The 24063-nt window shown below is 40.5% G+C and overlaps 1 protein-coding gene across 4 annotated transcripts in view; it reads right to left on the bottom strand.

The window, feature by feature from the left end:
• Window positions 1-11455: 11455 nt before the first annotated feature.
• Window positions 11456-24063, bottom strand: part of man2a1 (mannosidase, alpha, class 2A, member 1) — a 273921-nt gene continuing 261313 nt past the window's right edge. For all 4 annotated transcript variants that reach the window (XM_078566067.1, XM_078566076.1, XM_078566084.1 and 1 more), the window contains 2 exons: window positions 12188-12298; window positions 11456-11906 (listed from right to left, as the gene is read on the bottom strand). In XM_078566067.1, the coding sequence (XP_078422193.1) occupies window positions 11754-11906; window positions 12188-12298 (264 nt within the window). In that variant the 3' untranslated portion in view covers window positions 11456-11753. The remainder of the gene's footprint in view (window positions 11907-12187; window positions 12299-24063) is intronic.

Genomic DNA, 24063 nt, shown 5'->3' with positions numbered 1-24063 from the left:
CAGATCTTGCTGCATTTGGACATGGACTGCTTCAGTATCTGAGGAGTTGTGAATGGTGCTGAACATTGTGCAATCATCAGTGAACACCCCCACTTCTGACCTTATGATGGAAGGAAGGTCATTGATGAAGCAGCTGACAATGGTTGGGCCTAGGACACTACCCTGAGGAACTCCTGCAGTGATGTCCTGAAGCTGAGATGACTGACCTCCAACAACCACACCATCCTCCTTTGTATTAGGTATGACATCAACCAGTGGAGAGTCTTTCCCCGATTCCCATTGATTCCAGTTTTGCCAGGGCTCCTTGATGCCACACTCGGTCAAATGCTGCCTTGATGTCAAGGGCAGTCACTCTCACCTCACCTCTTGAGTTTATCTCTTTTGTCCATAATTGAACCAAGAGTGTAATGGCTGGAAATGAACATATACCCAGAATTTTTTTAAAGCTTCAGACTTGTGTCCCATAAGTTAGATTCTTTCTGAGAATCTAACCCCAGTTAAGACTAGGAGCCTATCCATGTTCGATACTTTAGCACAATCCAACAATTCAAAAGCAAGCATTGAATTAGGGATCTCCAGGTAGAATTTCTGCAATCTTGTATATAACCTGTTAAAGTCCATTATATACTCTTCTGTGGAATAATGGTCCATGCTTCTAAATTTATCAAAGTCTGGCCATGCCTCAAATGCATTTAACAGACCGTCTTTCTTATAAACTTTGTCCATAAACTTTAAGAGTTTATCCAAACCTTCCTTAGTGTCCAATTGATATGATTGGAGTTGGGCTTCTAGCTTATCTGCCCACTCAAGCAACGCAGAGACATTGAAGTGCCACCAAGTGCTCCAAAGATTTTCACCCCACCCCCCCACCCCCCCCACCACCTGCCCGGCACAAACTGCAAAGTCATGAGCGTTTTAGTGGCCTGCAGAACTGTTGGACGGCTGAACATGTTATACAATCTCCTTGCTAAAGCTGGCCAGGGAGCAGTCACTGCTGAAAGTGCTTATAGCCCCTTGCAATGTCACCATCCCAGTTTGGACAAATCTCCCTAATTGTTCAAGCTAACAGTGCAGCCTTGCAGCACGGGTTAGGGGAATGCCTGCACTTGACTGTCTTTCAATGAGCCCTCCTGCTCCTCTTTACTGATGACAATACAGTTCCCTCCATCCACGAGTCTCTGTTCAACCCATCCCTCTTGTGCCACGCCTTCACAAGCACCCCCCACCCCAACCTGGCTTGACAGGTCCTAACTTTTATTTTTTGTTTAGAAACATGGAGGGTGGCTATTGAACAGGGTCACAGGAGTCACCTGATGAACTTTTAACAAAAGAATAAAACATTTATTAGACAAGAAAAGATGAACTATGCTACAATACTCCCTCACCCACAACTATACCTTTACAGATATATACAGATTCATAAGGATAACACAAGTTACAAAAACTATCTTATAGTGTCATGTTCACAGTACATACACAGTCCATTTAAACCAATAGGCGACCTATGGTCAGACACATCACATCATGAAACCAAGAGAAAGATACCACCCCAAACAGATGCTATGCATCCCTTATCAACTCCCCCAGATGCTTGTTACACTGTGAGCCAACTAGTTTCACTGAACTCCGACTTTCACATGAGGGTTTCCAATCTCCACTCTCAAAGAACTCACTTTGGAATCTTTTCCGAAACAACGCATTCTCTCAGATGTCTTCCACAAGGGTCCATCTCCAGGGTTTCGATCTCTCCTTCTGATGTTCCTCTCCCCTGGATCGTATTCAAGCTTCGCCTTCCAATCACTCTCACTGAGATACTCAGCTGTGCCAACAGAACACCACTGCTTCACATGCCCATAGTAAGGAATCACCAACCTTAACTGTCCCCTCAGATTTTCTGGCATCTCACAAGCCTATTTTGCTTTAATTCTGTGTCCTGCAGCTTTATTCCTTTAAGTTGGAGCCTTCCACTGCACATCACTCTTAATTTCCTTAAATGGACCTTTTCCAGATTCTTGTCCTTGTCCTTTGACTTAACTGTCCTCGTGGGACCTTGTCTGATCCACCCCCTGGTTTTGGGGACTTTCTTCTTTAGTTTTTGGAACCTGCTTCCTGCAGTTCCCTCTCCCAGTCAGCTGCTGACAACTTGGCATCTCCCTTGAGATCCAGAACTCACTCGACATTCACTGTTACTCTATCTTTAGAGGAACTCATCCAACTCATTTTCGTCAGCAATCTGCTAGGATGTCCAGCTAGAGAGAGACTTAAACTGCTTCCTCCACCTTAGAGCATAATCACCAACTGAACTCAAACTGCTTTCAGTTTCTCTCTGTTTCTCTGTGTGGGCCTCCTGTTGATAGGTAACAGTCCAGTTTTTCTGCTTTATGTTTGTTTTAACTTTCCTTCAAGAGCCATAAAACTTCATTAAATTGCAGGGATCTTTTAAAGTGAAACTAAAACTCAAGTTCCCTCCTTTTTAACACACAGATACAGAAATACAAATTAAGCTTAAAGCTAAAAATTCATTCCTAACACCCACAAATACAAATACAACTTACTTAAATTCTCTAGCTCCTAACATCTTCCACATCAGGCTGCAGCTTCCCCACCCTCAGTTTCCCCTCTGCCTGCCATCATCTCCCCCCTCTCCAGCCCCACCAATGCTCATTTGTCACCCATGTCTCCCAACAACCCCCTGCCCAACCCACCCTGATTGCAATGTTGGTCTCTATCTCGTGTGCAGCCCTGCCTCAACTCTGCAGAAGACACAGTCGTGGAGAACAAAGGAAGCCAATAAGCAGACCACCCCTATATCCCCACCAATGTAGCATCTCCCTGGCATTGCTGAGAACCTAGAGCAGCGCTGCTGCAGGTAGGCTTTAAATGTTGCACTCACCTCGAAGTCACAGGCCAATTGAGGGCCGACATCTGCATGCCATATATTTCCAAACATGATTCTGACCAGTCTAATTTCACACTGATGTTGCGCTGGATTAGGACGTGGAACATGATTCCGGTGAGTAATGTTTTTAATGAGCATTCATGCCATGGTAATGTGTGCAAATGGTGCTCCTGACATGCACCTGTGGCAAAATTCTAAACTGATTTCCTGCCAGCGGGAATTCGATTTTTGGTCTCTCTCCAAATTTTCTGCTCCCGCCCATCACGAAACCTACCGCTGGCAGGAGGGAAAAATCCCACCCCAAGACACAGAGATTTTCTTTATCAAAAGAGTTTATTGACTTTGTTAACTCTCATAGCGTTTCACCCGCACACCCAGTTTCCCAGCTATCCCCTATTTATATGTGCTCAAAATACTTAATTAAACAATGCTCTTCACTTGTGTTTCCTAACAATGTAATTAACATACCATTAATAATGGATGCTGTCTATATGGTCTTCCAGAAAGCATTTGATAAGATTGGGCACTACAGATTATCATAAAGAGATTACATAAAGTTGAAGGTACCTTGTAACATGGGTTGGTAATTCTTTCGGAAATAGGAGACAGTGAATAGAGAAAAAGGGAATGCTCTCTGATTGGTGAGATGTGGAAAATGGTAATCCAAAAGGATCCATACTGGATCCTCAGCTTTTTATCATATATATTAACAGCTTGGATGAAAGAATAGAGCTCTGAAGAAGAGTCATACAGACTCGAAACGTTAACTTCATTTCTCTCTCCATAGATGTTGTCAGACCTGCTGAGTTTTTCCAGCATTTTCTGTTTTTATTTATGAAAGAGTAGAGAGTTGTACTACCAAATTTGTAGATTATACTAAATTAGACGGCACGGCAAGCTGTGTATTTGCAAGCAGAAAGTTACAAAGGCCAATTTACACATTAAGCATGTGAGTAACACTGTGGTAAATGAGCTGAATATGGAAAAGTAGAAGATTACCCACTTTAGATCCTTCTGAACAGAAACTGGAATATAGCTGAAAGTAGATTATGTGATAGCATAGTGGTATTGTCACTGGACTGGTAATCCAGAGACCCAAAGTAATGCTATGGTTTGAATCCTCTATGGCAGATGGTGGAATTTGAATTTAATAAAAATCTTGAATTAATTGTTTAATGATGACCAGGAAACCATTGTCGATTGTTGTAAAACCCATCTGGTTCACTAATATCCTTTAGGGAAGGAGATCTGCTGTCCTTACCTGGTCTGGCCTAAATGTGATTCCAGACCCACAGCAATGTGGTTGACTCTCAAACAAGGGCAATTAGGATGGGCAATAAATGTTGGCCCAGCCAACATTGCCCACATCCCATGAATGACTAAAAAAAAGTGCTGTCTGAAGTAGGACTTGACTCGCATCTTTGTATGGCAAGAATGCTAACATTGAGTCAATTGGCTGAACGCGGAGAATTGAATTGGCATCTATAGGATTTAAGGTAGGTTAAAAGGCAATTGTGGAGGTAGTGTGCTGCTTTTTATTATTGTAAAGATGTGGACAGGGTGGATTATACTTTGAGTAGAACAGGGAATTGTGAAGTGCTCTCGCTGACACATTACCATATTGAGTAGCTCATCTGTTTTGAGATGGGCAACCTTCTCATAATGGTGCTCAAGCTGGAGTAAAATTGCAGCCTTCATAAGCACATTTTTTCCAACATTAGTGGGTGCAAATAACATTTTCTAGGTTTTATTGCTTTCATTACAAAACTTACACTTAAGGATGTATTTACATGGCAATTCTTGGTCTGAGCACCTAGCAAACACCATGCAGTGCCAAATTGAAATGGTGTGAGACTATCAGCTCCAAAAAGCCTCACTCTACTTCACTCAAGTAAGGTTCAGCCTGGATTATGGATTCAAACTGCTAGATAATTGTTGGCACAAAGCTGAAAATGCTAAATTTGCAGTATAAATGCACTCACAGCTACCACCACAAAACAGCCTTCAAAAGGCTTTGTAAGAATACTTTTTTTTAAATCAGGAGATTGTGTGTTTAAGGTGCAGGATACCTGAATCTATCTGCTGCAGTTCAGTGCGTTATCATTTACAGGCAGACCTTGAAACATGAAATGATCAAGGATAACACTTCCCTTAATGCATGATAATAGAATTATGTCTTTAAGAAACATAGAAAATAGGAGCAGGAGTAGGTCATTTGAACCGTCGAGTCTGCTCTGCCATTCAATATGATCATGGCTGATCCTCTATTTCAATGCCGTATTCACCAAGGCCCTGTACAGCTGCAGTAAGACATCCTTGCTCCTGTACTCAAGTCCTCTCGCAATGAAGGCCAACATACCATTTGCCTTCTTAACTGCTTGCTGCACCTGCATGCTTGCTTTCAGTGATTAGTGTACAAGGACACCCAGGTCCCTTTGTACATCAGCATTTCCCAATCTATCACCATTTAAATACTACTCTGCCATTCTGTTTTTCCGACCGAAGTGGATAACTTCACACTTGTCCACATTACACTGTATCTGCCATATATTTGCCCACTCAGTCAACCTGTCTAAATCGCCTTGAAGCCTCTGAACACCCTCCTCATCGCTCACATTCCCACCAAGTTTTGTGTTGTCAGCAAACTTGGAAATATTACATGTGGTTCCCTCATTCAAACCATTGATATATATTGTGAATAACTGGGGCCCCAGCACTGATCCCCGTGATACCCCACTAGTCACCGCCGACCATTCTGAAAAAGACCCATTTATTCCTACTCTGTTTCCTGTCTGCTAACCAATCCTCAATCCATGCCAATATATTACCCCCAATCTCATGTGCTTTAATTTTATACACTAACCTCTTGTGTGGGACTTTATGAAAAGTTTTTTGAAAATCCAAATACACCACATCCACTGGTTCTTTCTTATCTATTCTACTAGTTATGTCCTCAAAAAACTCCAGTACATTTGTCAAACATAATTTCCCTTTCATATATCCATGTTGACTTTGTCTAATCCCGTTGATATTTTCTAATGGCAGAATTTTACATTCGGTGTGCACGCGCCCAACACACCGGAATTTAGCATGACATGCGATGACATTGGGCGTGCGTCCCGAAATCATCGCAAAGTCGTGCAATGTTTTGTTCGGCGGGCGTGCGCTGGAGTTGGCTGCGTGCCTGCCGATAATCGATAGGCCTATTAAGGCCATTAACCAGGTAATTAACCTGAATTTTACGCTGCCTGTCCAACCTTACAGTTGGCAGGCAGGCAAAAAGGCCAAGCAGCCTTTACGCTTTTTAGGAACCCTCATCCATGAGCAGGATGAGGTTTCCTAAAGCTATTACAAATAAAATAAAAGCTTTCTTTGAAAAATAAAAACATGTCCCATCTCATGTGACGCATGCATAAAAGAGCGCTGGACCCGACTCTCCCTCCTCCCCCTGCCTGCACAGGTAGCACTCAGCTCTACCGCTCATGATGCATGCAGCGCGGGCCTTAATTAGCCCGCCTGCATGAAATCGCGGTGTGGAGCTGACCGCGGGTGGTGGTTGGCTCCGCAACCGCTCCCGCTGAGCCCACCCAACAAATGGAAAATTCTGGCCTAAGTGTCCTGTTATCACATCCTTTATAATAGACTCTAGCATTTTCCCTACTACTGATGTTAGGCTAACTGGTCTGCAATTTGCTGTTTTCTTTCTCCCTCCTTTTTTAAATAGTGGGGTTAATTTGCCACCCTCCAATCTGCCGGGACTGTCCCAGAATCTACAGAATTTTGGAAGGTGACAAACAATGCAGCCACTATTTCCATGGCCACCTCCTTTAGTACCCTGGGATGTAGGTTATCGGCTCTGGGGATTTATTGGCTTTCAGTCCCATTATTTTCTCCAGCACCATTGTTTTAGTAATACTAATTTCCTTCAATTCCTCCTTCTCACTAGACTTTTGGTTCCCTAGCATTTCTGGGAAGTTATTTGTCTCACTTTTTGTGAAGATAGAACTAAAGTAGTTGTTTAATTACTCTGCTATTTCTTTGTTCTCCATTATAAATTCTCCCATTTCAGACTGTAAGGGACCTACGTTTGTCTTCACTAATCTTTTTCTTTTTACATAAAGAATTTTTACCTCCTGCTTTAATGTTCCTTGCAAGTTTATTCTTACACTCTAATTTTCCCCTCTTACTAAATCTCTTGGTCCTCCTGTGCTGATTTCTAAACTGCTCCCAATCCTCAGGCTTGCTGCTTTTTCTAGCAACTTTATATGACTCCTCTTTGGATCTAATACTATCCTTAATTTCTTTTGTTAGCCATGGTTGGGCCGCTTTTCCTGTTATGCCAATATTGGGATGAATTTTGCCCTTGATGGGTGGGCGGGCCCGACCGACTCGGTGGCGGGCGGGCAGCCGATCGCTGCTGCCAAAACAGTCCCTGCCGCCATTTTAAGTGGGTGGGCCAATTAAGGCCCGCCCAGCGTGACACCCAACTGGAAGCGCTATTCCTGTACAGGCGGGGGGGATTCCCCAAATGCGAGAGTGCGCTCTTTTGCACATGCGCGCAAAAGAGCACACATCTCCCTGAGGCTAAGTGGTGCCTCAGGGAGATCGCTGAAAGGTTTTCAAAGTTTAAAAATAGAAAAATAAAAAAATCATTAACATGTCCCCCTCATGTGACAATGTCACATGAGAAGGGACATGTTAATAAAGTGCACAAAAACTTTATTAAGCTTTTTTAATGCCGACATGAAACCTCATCCCTCCAGTGGATGAGGTTTGTTAAAAAATCACTTACCCGTCTACCCGTTGGGCCTGTGTGCCGAGCCGAAGTTTGCACGGGCTCCTCAAAATCGGCGTCAATTGCCGAGTTAAAGGCCTTAACAAGGGCTCGCGTGATGTCAGCGCGTGACATTTTAAGCATTGACTTGCGGGCTTCGCCACCCCCGCGTCAGCCAGAAAATTCAGCCCATTAAGTTGACTCCTGTAATTTTTTGTCTGCATAACAGTCAGTGCACTTCAAGAGGTGGAACATTTTGAAGTGATTTGCCATAACAAGTTGCCATGTTAAAAAACACTAAACCCTTGTATTAAAAGACACACAAATAAAGCAGAATATTCAGTTTATTTAATAGAATATTTTCTGGCCAAAAATTAGAAAAACTCATAAACAGTTGAAAAATAGTGTTTTATACCTTATTGTAAAGGTGTATAACACGAAGTACTAAAATGCAAATTATAAACTGACATACTCTTAAGACATAGTAACGTAAAACAGCAAAGATTTCAATTTCATTTCATCCAGTTCCACATCATTTGTAAGATGTGTGAAAGTTACCTTTGTCCCTCTATGAATGCACAACTCGTTCAAAATGTTTTCATTGCCATAAGTTGATCATACACTTTTAAAAACTATCATTTTAAAGGTAACATTTTACAGATATTCTAGTAGAAAATCATCTTAATAGAGTGTACATTAAAAAATAGATATAATAACAAATTATGGAACCCCAAAGTGCATAACTTTTCAGTTGCACAAACCTATTCTTCCTACCACGTTTGATCAGTTACACACGGCAAATAAATTGCCTTCCAGAACTGTATCTGATCATTTTTAATTTGGGAGAGATGATTTATGTATAAGTTATAAGTTTTCAACACAATATTAATGTGCTTAAATATGCTAAATATAATGTATACTTTGCAATTTCAGGTCAGAGTTTTTTGCTGTAATGGTATAAAAATAATTAACTTTATTAGTTGTAAGAAATGACTTCAAATCATATTAGCCCCTTTTCTAGCATACACTGAAAACCTCAATAATGTACCCTAAACAGTATGAAATGTCATTTGAAGTTCATTGTTTATTATGTAACAATATTGTATTCTCAAATTAAATATAGAGTTGCATTTATTGAACTGTATTTTTACACAGTTGCACTGAAATGAAATTTTGATCACTGCATAAATAGTAAGGATTATATTGTCCTAAAGCAATAGAGTGCTGCTTAATACAAAATTTGTATAAACATAGGTACAAATTTATGTTAGTTAAAGGGTTACGTAAAAATGATTTTCACTAATAAATGATGCCATTGCTAGACTGATTGTTAATAACTGATTTGTGGGTTATGGTAATAATTAAAAATCTGAAACTACATTGTGTAATGTTACTATCAATATTTCTCTTTACAAGGTGAATACCAAAATCTGCTATAAAAGAATAAATGCTATGACTTTGTGTGAGATAAACTTTGCATGCAAATCTGAAATTATACAAAACCCATGAAACTGAAAAAAAAATTGTACCAAATAACACAATAGAGTATATGAAATGCATGTGCAAAAATGAAACAAAAATAACATTCAGATTAATCAATTGCTTGTGAATAAAGATTAAGCCACATTAACTTTATCAAATATCTACTTTTTTTCCAAATAAGGTGCCTCTTCAAGCAAAACAGCAAGTTTACACAAACAAGACATCTTTTACTATTGTTTAGTGCAGGGCATATTGACTAGTACTATACTAACATTAGCAGGTGTTGGCAAAAGTAGTCACAGCAATATACAAGTGCAAATGTATTACAGCACTAATTGAAAAAAAAGGATTTGTCAATTTGCATTGTGCAAGTATTGCTTGACAATGTTTTCAGATCCCTAGATAAGTAAACTGAATGTACATCAAAAGCAGAAAAATAAGTCAATTGCAGCATTTTTAAAAGCAAAATGCATCTGGTATTTCATTAGCCAAAATCATGCAAGTAACTTAAAACTCAAAAGGCTACTATTTACAATTTCATGTAAAATTTTCTAATACATTTATTTGCCTTGAGAATATAAGAGTCAATAGCATTTCTCTTTTACACCCTATTATCTCACATCATTACGTACATTCAAATGGTCATTGAAAAATGGAAAATTAATGATGAAAAGATATATCATGCAGATAATTTCATTAAACATTCTTTGAATTTACAACCCTGTTAAATGAGATTAAACTTTCAGTACCGTTTTGGTTATCGAGATACAAGTTAAACATTCAAGTCCCATAGGTGATGCAGAGAGGAATTGCAAGACAGATCCCTAGCACCATCAAATTGTAAAGAGGAAAGATTGGATATACTTAAATTCTTCAGTCTTCATTGGGGACTGAAAGAATGGCTTGTAGAAATATGTGAAATATTAAATGATATAGGAAAGGATGGAAGTTCAAATTGATTAAACAAAAATTTAGGATTGATATAAGGAACAAGAGGACTTCTCCACAGTGTAGTGGAGGCAAAGGAAAACATAGGAGGCAGTTGGATGCTGTGATGAGAGGTGATACATTATTTCTAGAAAGATGATCTAAAATGAGCTGAATGACCTTTCATGAGTGTATCCACCTTACAACTTATCTTTTAATGAAATTCAAATTTTAAGGTACAAAAGATCCCACTATGAGACTGGATTACAAAATATGGGCAAAGAGAACAGTACAGCAAAATATAATCTGTAATATCATTGTAAGGCACAGAATCGCAAGTGGCAACTTCTGAACAGAACAACATCCAGTCTGACTAATGTTGGCAGGGGTGAACTGCAGTGATAATACGCCGGTGACAGCCTTAATGAGCTGAGAGTGGGACTTCTGCCCCTCTAGGAAAGGAAGTCCCACCCTCAAGAGTTGCCAGCCAATCTGTTTGGCTGGCAGCTGAGTAGTCCCAGCAGCACCAGAACCAGTATTGGCCACTGCTGGGGCTGCAATCAGACCAGAGAAGATCCATGGATGCTGGATTAACAGGTTAGTTTGGGGTTTTTGGTTGGGGACCCCAGGTGAGGCAGGGTAGAGGTTCAGGTTCAGGAGGCCAGTGGGGAGGCACAAAGTTGGGGAGGGGTGCCATCTTGGGGGGAGGGGTCACCCATGGGATCAGGGCACCTCCAAAGGAGGAAACTACCCCCCATTCCTTCCCACCGTTCAACCCGAGGTTGTGAAAGAGCGGGTTTGCCTCCTTCATTCTGCTTTCTCCAGCCGCACATCCTATTGCAACAGAGGCGGAAACAGACCCTTAACTGGCCACCCGTCCTATTTTACGTGACCCCTTACTAACCTGCAAATATATTGGGGGTGTAAGGGTATAAAATCCTCCTTATGCCTTCTACTAACATATAATTTAATCTTCTTGTTAGTTGTTCATGTAGGTAGTAGGTTTATCTTCACAACTGACTGTTGAAGCATTGCACTTATCCCATCTAATCATGTATTGAGACAGAATTCTAAACAGCTCAATAATTCTGCACTTCAAATTAAAAAATATTCCAGTGTTAATTTTGAAGTCTACTTTCATTTCAGACTTCATCTTGGTCTCTTATTCTTCACCTTATATATCTCAGAATTTCAGATTTAGCAGTTTTAAGATTTCATTTTCTCAACAAAGCATCATCTCACACATAGGAATTTGATAAGCCTTTTGGTCATGCTCATAAATTAACATTGGGGACTAGGCAATAAATGCAATAAAAACTAAACTCTCCTTAGTAATGTGAAGGTTAAATGAATGACTCTCACTGGTTTTCTTTACTTAATTGAAATACTGACAACATTTTATTAAGTTAGGCATGTTGCAGAAAATTTAACCCGAGAATTACATTATTGTAAGGATACAATTTGTCATGACAATTTTTTTTAGTTTTGCTTGAAATTTTTAAAATCTTTTATAACTTTACAATTTTTTCACAAAGTTAGATGAAAATGCTTTTCCACTATTGGTCTTGGACATAGTTTACTTTTCTGTTTAGTTGCAATAACTGCAAGCACAAAAATGTGTGCAATATGATCTTCAAACAGCTCATTCGGCGATCTCAGGAGGTGATAAGATCAACTTAATTGAATTCTGAATGTACTTATTTCCATTGGATTCAGTTCTATATCTCTAGTATTATTGTGATCTTGTGCTGTATGCATCAATGTCAAAGTTGATGGAATTAGGTGTTGAATTTTTAATACTCTAAAGAGATTATGCACAGGAATCTGCAAAAAAAAGTTTTAAATTCAGTTGGTTAAGTAGAATCCAAGGTATACATAATCAAATTCTTTAAGCACATTTGTTGCAGGAACAGGAATTTTACATCAATATGAAATATTTTCAATGGTTACATATTCTACTTCTTCAATTTGTGGAGGATAATATTAAAAATTTCTCTTAAAATTGGCAAAGTTTCAATAACAAACTTAACCTAATCCTAGAAACATAACTACTGTAACCTTATCCTGATAACAGGAACCCAGATGCTCCCTGTAGAACCACATACCTTGCCTCGAGTAGTAGAACAAAAAAGCCCAGTGTTTTTGTTTAAAAATCGACAGTCAAAACCCATTCTGTGGATGATCAGGGCTGCTTCATCTGATGGACTCCCTTCATCCTGCAATGACATAACACTTTTTATTAGATCTAACATGTGCTACAATGAATAGAATAGTTTATATTCAGTAAAAATTCCAGTTAAATAAATTAACAGAATTTCTAATTCTAGTGTAGCTAGTTATTTTGTTTTATTTCAATTTTTTAAACTTCCTCATACAAATTAATAGGTTACCACCTAAACCTGGGGGATAAGGATGGAGATCACTGAGACACAGCTCATTTAAAAATTTCTAGTTATGAAAGAGCAGTGGCTTATTTTGTTTATATATCGTTCTCTAATCCAACAGATTTCACTCTGGGAACATACTTTCATTTTTCTGACAGGAGATGGCATTGAATGCCAAATATTTTTTGTCGTCCTTAAAGCTCCTTAGAACATAAGACAATTAAAACAAAAAGGCCAAACCTCCAAGTGCTTGAAATAGCAACATATGTCACTATATCTTATCAATTCCAATGTCAGCATATTGTCAGTTGTATGCAGTTGCGTTACTTCTTGTAATTTTAAAAGAACATCCAATTGAAAAAGAAACAAATTCCATTTTTAAGCTTTTTCCCAAGTCCTGGTATTTTTAAAAACATTCACAAATTTTATCCTTATGAATCGAAAAAAACAAAAATCATTACTTATCTTATCGTCTTCAAAGGAAAACATTCTCATCAGGGTAGATAGCATTTTAGATTAAACTCCAATTGTTTCCAAATTTTTTAGCACTTTTTAATCTCTGATGTTTGCTACTTCATTTGGGAAAACTGTCATTAAGGCCTTAGATCTTTGAATTGTACAAGGCAATAGCAATATTTTTAAAACTCTAGTCCAATTAAAGCAGTGTTTTGACAAGTTCTAATTGAATTTCTACCAGGCATCCTAGCAAATATAACTTCAAGGCTGAAGCTTACCTCTTATAAAACAAACTCTTTGATGCCTTTCACAGTTGCACAAGTTAATTTTGGTCAAAATAAATCCACACCAACTTAAAATGTAATTCATACTTTTTAACCCAATTCTGGGTGCATAATCTTAAATTGAAATAGACAGATTCAATAATCACATTCACACTTTTCAAAGGCAGACTTTAGACAAAATACTCTAATCTTTCAGACTTCCATAGATACACACAAACTGAAATTCCAACATCATTGATGATCTTCTTCCTATTGGTTAAAGGAAGGATGAGAGGAGATTCCCCAAGTACAGAAATTGTAGAGGTAGTGCATGTCACATTGACTGATACAACGGTATCTGGGGCATGACCAGGGAGTAGTTACATGAAGGTTGCGCTTCTACCCAGGGCATAATGGTAATGATGTTGTGCTTTGATATTACTGCTCACACATTGGCATGTGTCAAGTCTTGCTTATATTAAATAAAATATAACCAGTGTCACCAATAAGGCTTATCATTTCAAAAGTTTGGTCCGTTGGTCGGGATTTTCCGGTTCATTGTCGCGAGCAGGACTGGAAAATTTGGAGGCCATTCAAAAGTCCATTGACTAATTCCATCCTTTAGAGTAAGGGGTTAAAGGTTAATTAACTAAAGAATTGGGCTGTGAAATATAAACATCTGGGGTAAAGAGTATTTGATTAAGGTTTATCTTATTTACTTATAAGGGTTATGGAGGGCAGGCAGGAAAATGGAGTTAAGCTACAATCAGAACAGCCATGAGCTTATTCAATGACCAAGCAAGCTCAATGGACCAAATGGCCTTGTATTTCTTTTCTATTCATTGGGTGTGGGTGTCACTGGCTAGGTCAGCATTTATTGCTCATTGTTCAGCAGCCATCTAAGAGTCACATGTAGGCCAGCAGATTTCTTTCCCTAAAGGGCATTAGAGAACTAGATGTGTTTTACAACAATTGACAAAGGTTTCATGGTCATCATTAGACTTCAAATTCCACAATCTGCCATGGCCAGATTCAAACCTGGGTCCCCAGAACATTACCCTGGGTCCCTGGATTACTAGTCCAGCAATAATACCACTACGTCATCATCTCCCTCTTATAATCCCTTCTCCACCAAATAATTATCCCATTCTTTTTAAAAAGAGTTAATTTATATCGTACCAACTGTTTTTACTGAGAGTCTGTTTAATATATCTACTATCTGTGCAAAAACAGTAATCACCAGTCTTATTGAGGCTTTTCATTCTAAACTTCAGTTCTGCACACAATTCAAGTCAAATAAACTCTTCCATTATCTATACTTCTGTGTTTTACAAGACAGTTCTCATACCCATTCTCATCCTTAAATCTTTTTGTCAATACAAAATATTTTTTTGTTCAGTGAATGTATTTGCATAACTAAGAGAAGGCTTCCCGAATGGTGGGTCGTGATCTTGGATCGAGCTTTGAAAGCTGCGAGACCCCTTTAAATGCTTATGCTTTTTTGCTGGCTTTCCGAGGTCCAACTGCTGCTGCATAAAAAGCCTATGAATTGATGGGTGCTTGTGTTTTTGGAGAAACCCTGCGTTTTCAACAACTACCCCCCACGCTCATCTCCTGTTCCTCCAACCCTCTAGTCAAGAATTAAAGCCTTCCCTTGGCTCAACAACTAAAGCCCCCTCTACCCCACTCAACAATTGAAGCCCCCCCATCCCCTGCTCAACAACTCTTGTACCTGCCAAAGTTTCACTTGGGGGGTCACAGGAAGTCTGAGGCATTAAAATGGGGTCACACCGGGAAAATGTTTGGGAAGCACTGACTTAGATGTTGAAGCCCTGGAATCTTATTTAATGCCTGAACATTTTGACATATCAATATCCTTTTATAGGTAGGGTATCAAAAATGGAATGCTTCAAATATGCACTCACAGTTTATCTACACATAATCATAATAACTTGCTTCAACTCAGTTAAAATATCTTGAGGTGTATTTGAAATGCACATGTAGACACTAATAGTGCCTCTATGAAGTAAACATCTTGTGGATTTAGTAGTCATTTGCAAAAATATGGATATTCTTGAAGACTATCCCCAGGAAAATAACTCCATTGAATTTTGAAAGGACAGCTTTTATTTCATGAACTGTCTCATCCAAACATCTGATAAAATCTGTTGCTCCTTTTTTATGAAATCTTTCATCATCATAGAAGCCAGTCTTCATCCAATTCAATTCGCTCCATACGATATCAAGAAATGGCTGAGCACACTGGGTATGGGAAAGCTATTGGCCCCAACAACATCCTGGATGCAGTGTTGAAAATGAACTTCAGAACTAGCTGGGCCTCTATTACAATTACAGCTACTCAACAAAATGGAAAATCGGTACATCCTGTCCATAAAAAGCAGTAAAAATCCAATAATCCAATTACCACCCCATCAGCCTATTCCAATCATCAGCAAAGCAATGGATGGTTCCGCTGACGGTGCCATCTAGTGGTACTTAGTCATCAATAAACTGCTCCCTAATGCTCAGTTTTTGCCAGGACCACTTGTCTCCAGGGCTCAGTACAACCTTGTCCAAATATGGACTAAAGGGCTGATTTCCAGAAGTGAGATGACAGTCATGGTTCTTGACATCAAGGAAGAACTTGATCAAGTGTAGCATTGAAAACTGAAGTCAATGGGAATCAAGGGGCAAGCTCTCCACTAGCTGGAGTCACACTGAGCACAAAGGATGATGATCGTAGATGATGACCATGTTGGAGACCAGTCATCTCAGGCTGAGGGCCTTGCTGCAAGAGTTCCTCAGGGCAATGTCATATGCCCAACTATCGTTACTTTTTAAAAAATTTTCATGCGAAATGAGCATTGGTCTCTTGGCCAGCATTTGTTACCCACTCCTAATTGCCCTTGAGAAGCTGATGGCCTTCTTGAACTCCTGTAGATCATTTTGTATAGGTACACCCACAGTGCTGTTAGGAAGGAGGTTCTGTAACCTCCCCAGGGCTCAGAGTCAATTGACTTCCATAGTAACTCCCTCCCGACTGTATACCACCGTGTGAGCACCTCTGGTGGGTCTGTCCTGCCGTTGGCACAGGACATATCCAGGAATAGTGATGGAGGAATCTGGGACATTGGCTGTAAGGTATGATTCAATGAGTATGACAATGAGAGGCTGTTGCTTGAGTAGTCTGTGGGATCACTCCCAGTTTTAGCAGAAGCCCTGACATGTTAGAAGAACTTTGCAGGGTTGACTGGGCAGGGTGCGCTGTTGTCAATTCAGGTACCTACTTTGATGCTGGGTGGTCTGCCCTGTTTTATTCCTTTTTCAACTTCTCTGTAGTGGTAGCTTGCTAGGCAATTTCAGAGGTCACTTAAGAATCAGCAACATTGCAGTCACACGTAGGGCAGACCGGATAAGGACTATAGATTTCATTCCCTAAAGGACATCAGTGAACCAGATGGGCTTTTACGGCCATCGATAATTTCATGAGCATCATTACTGAGACTTGCTTTTAATTTCAGATGAATTGATTGATTACTGCCACGCTGGGACTGGAACTCATGTCTCCAGAGCATTAGCCTGGGTTTCTGAATGATTAATCCAGTAACACTGCCACTACTCCACCATCCTATTAGTTAGCTGCTTCATCAATGACTCTCCTTCCATCAGGAGGTTAGAAGTGTAGATGTTTGCTGATGATTGCAATGTTCAGTTCCATTCACATCTCTTCAGGTAGTGAAGCATCCTGTGCCCAAATGCAGAAAGCCCTCGATAGCATTCGGTTTTAGGCTGACAAGAGGCAGGTAATATTTATTACACCTAAGTGCCAGGCAATGACCATATATGTCCAACAAGAGGGAAGCCAACCACCTCTCCTTGACATTCAATGACATTGCCATTGTTGAAATCTCCACCATCGACATCCTTCAGATCATGATTGACCAGAAAACTAACTGGGCCAGCACATAAATAGTGTAACTATAGAAGTAGGTCAGAGGCTTAGCTTTCTGCATTGAGTGACCCAACATCTGACTCTTCAAAGCATTATCATGATATACAGGTCACAAGTTAGAGTGTGATGGAATACTCTCCATTGCCTGGATGAGTGCAATTCCAACAACACTCAAGAAGCTCGACACTATCCAGGACAAAGCGACTAACCCGAGTGGCACCCCAATTCCACCAATTCAAACATTCACTCCCTCCACAATTAGTGCACTGTGGTTGCAGTGTGTACCATCTACAAGATACACTGCAGAAACTTCCCAAGGCTTTTCTGACACCTCCAAAGCCCTCGACCTCTACCACCTGGAAGGACAAGGGTAGTAGATGCATGTGAGCACTACCACCTGTAACTTCCCCTTCAAGTCACACACCATACTGACTTTGAAATATATCATGGTTCCCTAATTTGTCACTAGTTCAAATGCCTGGAACTCTCTCCTTAACAGTACTGTGCAAGCTCCTTCACCACAGATTACAATGTTCGAGAAGGTGACTCACCACCACCTACTCAAGGGCAATTAGTGATGAACAATCAATATTGGCCTTGTCAGGCTGTTCACATCTCACGACTGAATAAAAATAAAAATATTACAAAATGTGTACTTTTCACTTTTTCTCTTATTTTTGTTTAGGTTCTTCTTTTGGAAATTAGAAACTGACAAAAATACAATTGATAAAAATTAATGTAAAGAAAGTACTTGAATTATTTGTGGGAGTTCAGTGATCAGGTTATGAGTTACAGGGTGATATACACATGCTGAAAAATAAAATGGCGTGTGCCACACATTGACACATTGAACTTTGAAAATATTTGTCATAGTGCCATCAATGGGTACTGTACAAAGCACTGCAGTAGCTCTGACAAATCCACCTGGGTCTATCCTCCAGCTTTTCTGAGCATCTCACCTTATATATCCCACTTTAAAATTTTTGTTCCCTACCGCCCATATATGTTCGACCCCAAATTTCTCAATAACAGTTTTTTTATTTGTTCACGGAATGTGAGCACTGGCAAGACCAGAATTCATTCATATCGTGATTTGCCCTTGAGAAGCTGGTGAGCTGCCTTCTTGAACCACTACAGTCCATGTGGTGTAAATACAATGCTTTTAGGAAGGAAGTTCGAGGTTTTTGACCCAGTGACAGTGAAGCAATGGTGATGTAAGTATCAAGTCAGGATGGTGTGTGATTTGGAGGGGAGCTTGCAAATTTCCCTCCATTCACTCCATTCCTCCCTCAGCCTCTGCCCTGAGTGACTTCTGATCCTCATGGTTTTAACTTCCATCTCAACTCACATCTCCCTTCCCTTCCCTTTACCAACATCATTTTCTTCTGTGTCTGCTCTTGAAAAAGACTCTCATCTAAGTCATTTCCAATTCCCAACTGTCTAGCATTTGGCTCTCCATTCACAATACTTCTGCACCTTATAGCTGCTCAATCACTCACTGTTGGGAAGATATAATTCTCATAACATTATTGGAATTTATTGTAAAATAAAGTAATAGCGGAATATGTCTGTGTACGTGTGCGTGCATGCGTGTGTGTGTGTGTGTGTGTGTGTGTGTGTGACTTAATTGAATTGGTTTGGGTGCTTTAATGTAAGAAGAAAAGTTAGGTTTGAAATGTTAATTAGGTAAACATGGGGAAGTTTAGAAACTTAGGTGTCAAGGGAACATTTGCATTTTTAAATAAACCAGACTAGATTGTTTTCAAAAGAGGGAGTGAAATATGTCAAAGAGTAGGTTTATTTTTCCCAAAGATTACTGGTAAAACATAGTGCTATGAGAGGGTTTTATTATCAAGAAGATAAAGTCCAAAGGCATAGTGAAACAATGGGTATTTGCATTCAAAGGGAGAAATATGTATAAAGGAGAGAAGAGTATTTATAAGGGAAGGCATTTTTTAAGATCTTACAAGTGTGAAAAAGCCTTCAGCATCTATGCCTCAAGTTGCTGCCTTCAAGGGACTGAAGTTAAGGAAATTCACTTTGAATTTGACTTGTTCAGGGTATCATGTTTCTTTGCCTGGGTCTTTTCAAACCTATGGCCTGAATCTTCTGTTTGGTGTGCAGGGGCGGGCCCCGCATGCCAACGCATAAAATGACACGCAGTGATGTCGGGCATGCATCCCAACATCACCGTGCATCATTCCGATCTTCAGTTTGGCGGGTGCGCACCGGAGTCGGCTGCGTGCCCGCCAAATTGTCAAAGGCCTATTAAAGCCACTAATCACTTCATTAAAGTCATTGTCAAGGTTGGCAGGCATGCGAAGAGTCCAGGCAGCCTTCACATTTTTCATAGAACCTCATCCACGGGTGGGATGAGGTTTCATGAAGCGTTTATAAGCTTAATAAAAAATTTTATTAAAATTCATTGACATATCCCAGCTTATGTGACACTGTCACATGAGGGGACATGTCTGAATAATTTTTTTCATTTTTTTTCCAAATTTTCATGATCAAATTAATCCCCCTGAGGCAGCTCTGTGCCTCAGGGAGATTTTTGCGTTCTTTCGCGCGTATGCATATTACTGTTACCTTAATGAAAGTGTAACTGGGAATTAAATCGATTAGGGGATTTAGAAGTTATCAAAGTAGTAATTTGTAGATCTATGTATGTATTTAAAAATCATTTCTCTTATTAATAAATGTTTAATCTAGTTTGTAAAACCTATAAGACTTGGTGGTCTTATTACCACTGAATTCAAGGCACGCATATCGAAATTTATACAAGCTGCAAAACAAGTTATGGCAGTTGTTTTAAGTTTCCCTTTGGGGTTTGAGCAGCTCACGATTTACCATTGGCTGTGCCATAACACTCACCTCTACCTTTGAGGCTCTTGTCCCCAGTGAACCATTTAGTCTCTCCCACCCTGTTCCCTCTTTATGGTTATCTCTGCTTTCCTAACTCCAAGGGGCACAATGCACGACAGGTTTCTCCATGCATCATTAAATCTGGTTGAACCAAATCAAGCACTAGCAGCCCTCCTCTCTTCGTCAAAACTGATCACTGGTCAATGATCTTGGAATGCAATGATACCCCTGGCTCCTTTTCTCCATAACAATTATCTCCTGGAACCCATCTACCCTGCCTCTTCCACCTCATATCTAACATTTGCAAGGAGCTCATGGACTTCTTTATCATTAAGATTTTGACCATCCTTTCACCTGCCACTGCCAAATCCTTCCCTTTCCTTTGCCCAGGGGCTCCCCTGTTCCCTAACCTTGAACCAGAATCTTCCTTTAGCTTGTCTCTTACCTCCCCATATGCCCTTGCCAAATTAGTCTTGTCAATGAGACCCAACTTATACTTTCTCGTCCATATTCTTAATAACGTGCTGAAATCCAACTTTGCTTCCTGGCCACCAAACTAACTTTAAACAGTTCCCTTTCCTCAGATATTGTTTTTTTCCCTCTTTCAAATCTGCCACCATCATCCCCTTCTCAAAAGATCTTCACTTGACAACCTTGTCATTGCCCTTTCCCCTCATAAGCACTTAAAAGTGCTGTTCTCTCCCAAATCTGTACCTATGCTGTCCACAACTCCATGCCTGAATTCGCCAATCAGATTTTATAAACTGTCACAGTGCAGAAATACTCTGAATCAGTCATATGATATCCCCTGTTATTGTCACTATGTTGCACTAATATTCACATAGTTCTTGACCTCTCTGCAGCTTTTGACATGGTTGACTACATTATCCTCCTTCAACTCCTGGCTGAGTGGAGCGGCACTTACCTGGTTTCACTCTTACCTATCTAGTCATAACCAGAGTATTTCTTGCAATGGTTTCTCTTTCTATTTTCATACTACTCTGGACTCTCTGAAGTACCTGTCCTCACCCAGAAGGACAAACAGTAAAAACTGGGAAATAAGAATACTGGTCCAAACTGTTTTTTCTTTGTGGCTAGCCTCCTCCTATTTCACATCTACATGTTGCTGCTCAATAACATTAACCAAAGACATAGGGGAGAATTTTCTCCCTGTCGGGCAGGCCGGTCGGGAGCGGGCGCAGGGCCAATCACTGCTTGTGATCAGCTGCACACCGCCAATTTACGTTGGCCCACCCAGCATGACACGCGCCCGGTAGCGATCACCACCGCCTGTGCGGGCGGGGGGAGGAGGGAGAGTCGGGGCCTGCGCTCTTTCGCACATGAGCGTGAAAGAGCACAGAAATCTCCCTGAGGCACAGAGCTGCCTCAGGGAGATTATTTGATTATGAAAATTTGAAAAAAAAATGAAAAAAATTATTCAGACATGTCCCCTCATGTGACAGTGTCATATAAGCTGGGATATGTCAATGAGCTGCCTCAGGCAGATTAAGTTCAGGTTTAAAGTTTAAAATAAAGAAAGTTAAAAATCATTTACACATGTCCCCTCAGGTGATACGTGAGCTGGGACATGTTTATGAAATGTTTAAAAAATTTTATTTATTCAATTAAACCTTCATGAAACCTCATTCTGCCCGTGGATGAGGTTTCATGCAAAATGAGAAGGCCGCTTGGGCTCTTTGCCTGTCCACCAACCTTAAGGTTGGACGGGCAGCCCTGTCAATTTGCTTAATTAGTTTATTAATGGCCTTAACAGGCCTTTGACAGTTCGGCGGGCACGCAGCTGACGCCGGTGCACACCCGCCGAATGAAAGATCGGAATGACGCGCGGTGATATCGGGACGCACACTCAACGTCACCGTGCATCATTTTACACGTCGGCATGTAGGGGCAGGCTCTGCACGCCGAACAGAAAATTCTGCCCATAAAGTTAGGTTCCATAGGTACACTAACACGACCTAGCTCCATTTCGCTACCATTTCCCATGATCCTTCCACTACCTCTGTGTTGTCAGGCTGCTTGTCCAATATCCAGTTCTGTAAGAGTTGCAATTTCCTCCAATTAAATATTAGGAACACTGAAATCACTTTCTTCAAACCTTGCCATAAACTCCATTCTCTTGTCGCCAATTCTCATTCTCCTTTTGGTCAGTGTCCAGACGGTTTGTAACTCTGAAGGTCTATTTGAACTGAGCTGAGCTTCCAATCACATATCCTCTCCATCTCAAAGACCTTTGACATCCACCTCCATAACAGCACACGTCACCATGCCTGCCTCTGCCTATCTGCTGGTGAAACTCTCATCCATGCTCTTGTTACTTCCAGACTCGATTACGACAATGTTCTTTTGGCCAGTCTCCCATCTCATACCTTTAACAAACTTGAGCTTGACCCAAACTCTTTTGCCCATGTTCAAACACCACTCACCAAACACCACTGAGTTCACTGGCCTATTTGGCTCCTGGTCCACCAACACCTCAATTTCAAAATTCTCTTCTTCCCTGTCTCTGCAACCTCTTCCGGCCCTCCAATCCTCTGAGAACTTTGCATACCTCGAACCCTGGCCTATTTTGTACCCCCAACTTCTTTCACTTCACAAATGTCGGCTACGCCTTCATGTGTTTAGGCCCTAAGCTCTGAGAATCCCATCTCTAAACCTCTCCAAATCTCCACTTCTCTCCTTTATAAAACTTGCATTGCGATATCTCTTTAGTTGGCTCAGTTTCAATTTTTACTGTTTACAATTACTGTGATGTGCTAATGTACTCCCTTTTCTCGACATGCTGGTTGGGAAATCCGCTAATGGGTTTGTAGTGATATCCTTGTGCCATCGTTAAGTAACACAATTGACATATATGGATTCCATTTGCTTGAGGATCTCTGGTGGGATATATTTACAACTAAAACAGTGCAAGCAGTAGAGCAATCTCTAGACACATACTATTGTCTAGGGCACTACAGTGCAGAAAGAGACTGTGGCACCTGATCACATGATGACATTTAGGTACCTGGCTCATCTGCATTTTGAGCCTCTTAAAGGGACATCACGCTTAAAGTGATATTACAACATCCCCCTTTTTTCCAAAAATAATAATATTACATTACAAGTGAGACACAGAGACACTGAGTAATAGCAAACTTAGTTGTACAGAGATAGGGACTGTAAGCTTTACGAGTACAGAAATAATGATTGTAAAATTTGTGAGTTTCGGTGGTTTGACAACTCTTCCAGATCTTGTTACACTGTAACCTTCTCGAGGGGTAGATTTCGCCCTTGGCCGTTCTTGATTCACAGATGTGTTGTCAGTGTGTTGGTTGTTGCCCTGGTGTTCCATCCCATTGCCATTATCTGAGTGTGCTATTTTGTGTTGGCAGACAATTGGTCTGTGGTGCATTTTTCTTAGCTGGCTTCTGTTCCTTCTCAACGTTGCTCCGTTGGATGTTGTGACTTCATAAGACCTGGGCTGACTGCACACTTTGGATACCTCTGCAGGTAACCATGTTCCCGTTGTGGGGTGTGCGATCCTGACCTTTTGTCCTACATGTAGCTAAGATTGTTCCACATCTGCATATTGGTCATGCATCATTTCCATCCTCTCATTTCTCGAAAAGTGTGTCGTGCATCTCGGAGTATTTGGATAAGTGATGGCGTGGCAAGATCATTCTCTTGCCTTCCAAACATGATCTCTGCTGGCAATGATAAACTCATATCCAGCGGTGTAGCTCAGAAGTGTAACATGACAACATGAAAATCTTGCTTCGTTGTCCTACACTTCAGGATAAGTGATTTGATGGTGCGGATCACCTGCTCGACAAGGCCGTTAGATCAGGGGTAGTGTGGTGAAGATGTCACATGGTTCACACCCCATTTGACATATGTCCCTGAAAGGTCTGCCCGGCCACTATGGCCCATTGTCTGAAATGATTTCATCAGGCGCACCAAACAGACTGAATATTGCATCCAGTGTGTCTGCCACGGACCCACTTGATGTGTCCCTTGCCTTCCTGACAATTGGAAATTTGGAGAAGTAATTGGTGACTAAG

The sequence above is a fragment of the Cetorhinus maximus genome, chromosome 2 (assembly GCF_964194155.1).
Source record: "Cetorhinus maximus chromosome 2, sCetMax3.hap1.1, whole genome shotgun sequence".
NCBI classification, from domain to species: Eukaryota; Metazoa; Chordata; class Chondrichthyes; order Lamniformes; family Cetorhinidae; genus Cetorhinus; species Cetorhinus maximus.
This window is presented reverse-complemented; position numbering and strand designations above follow the sequence as displayed.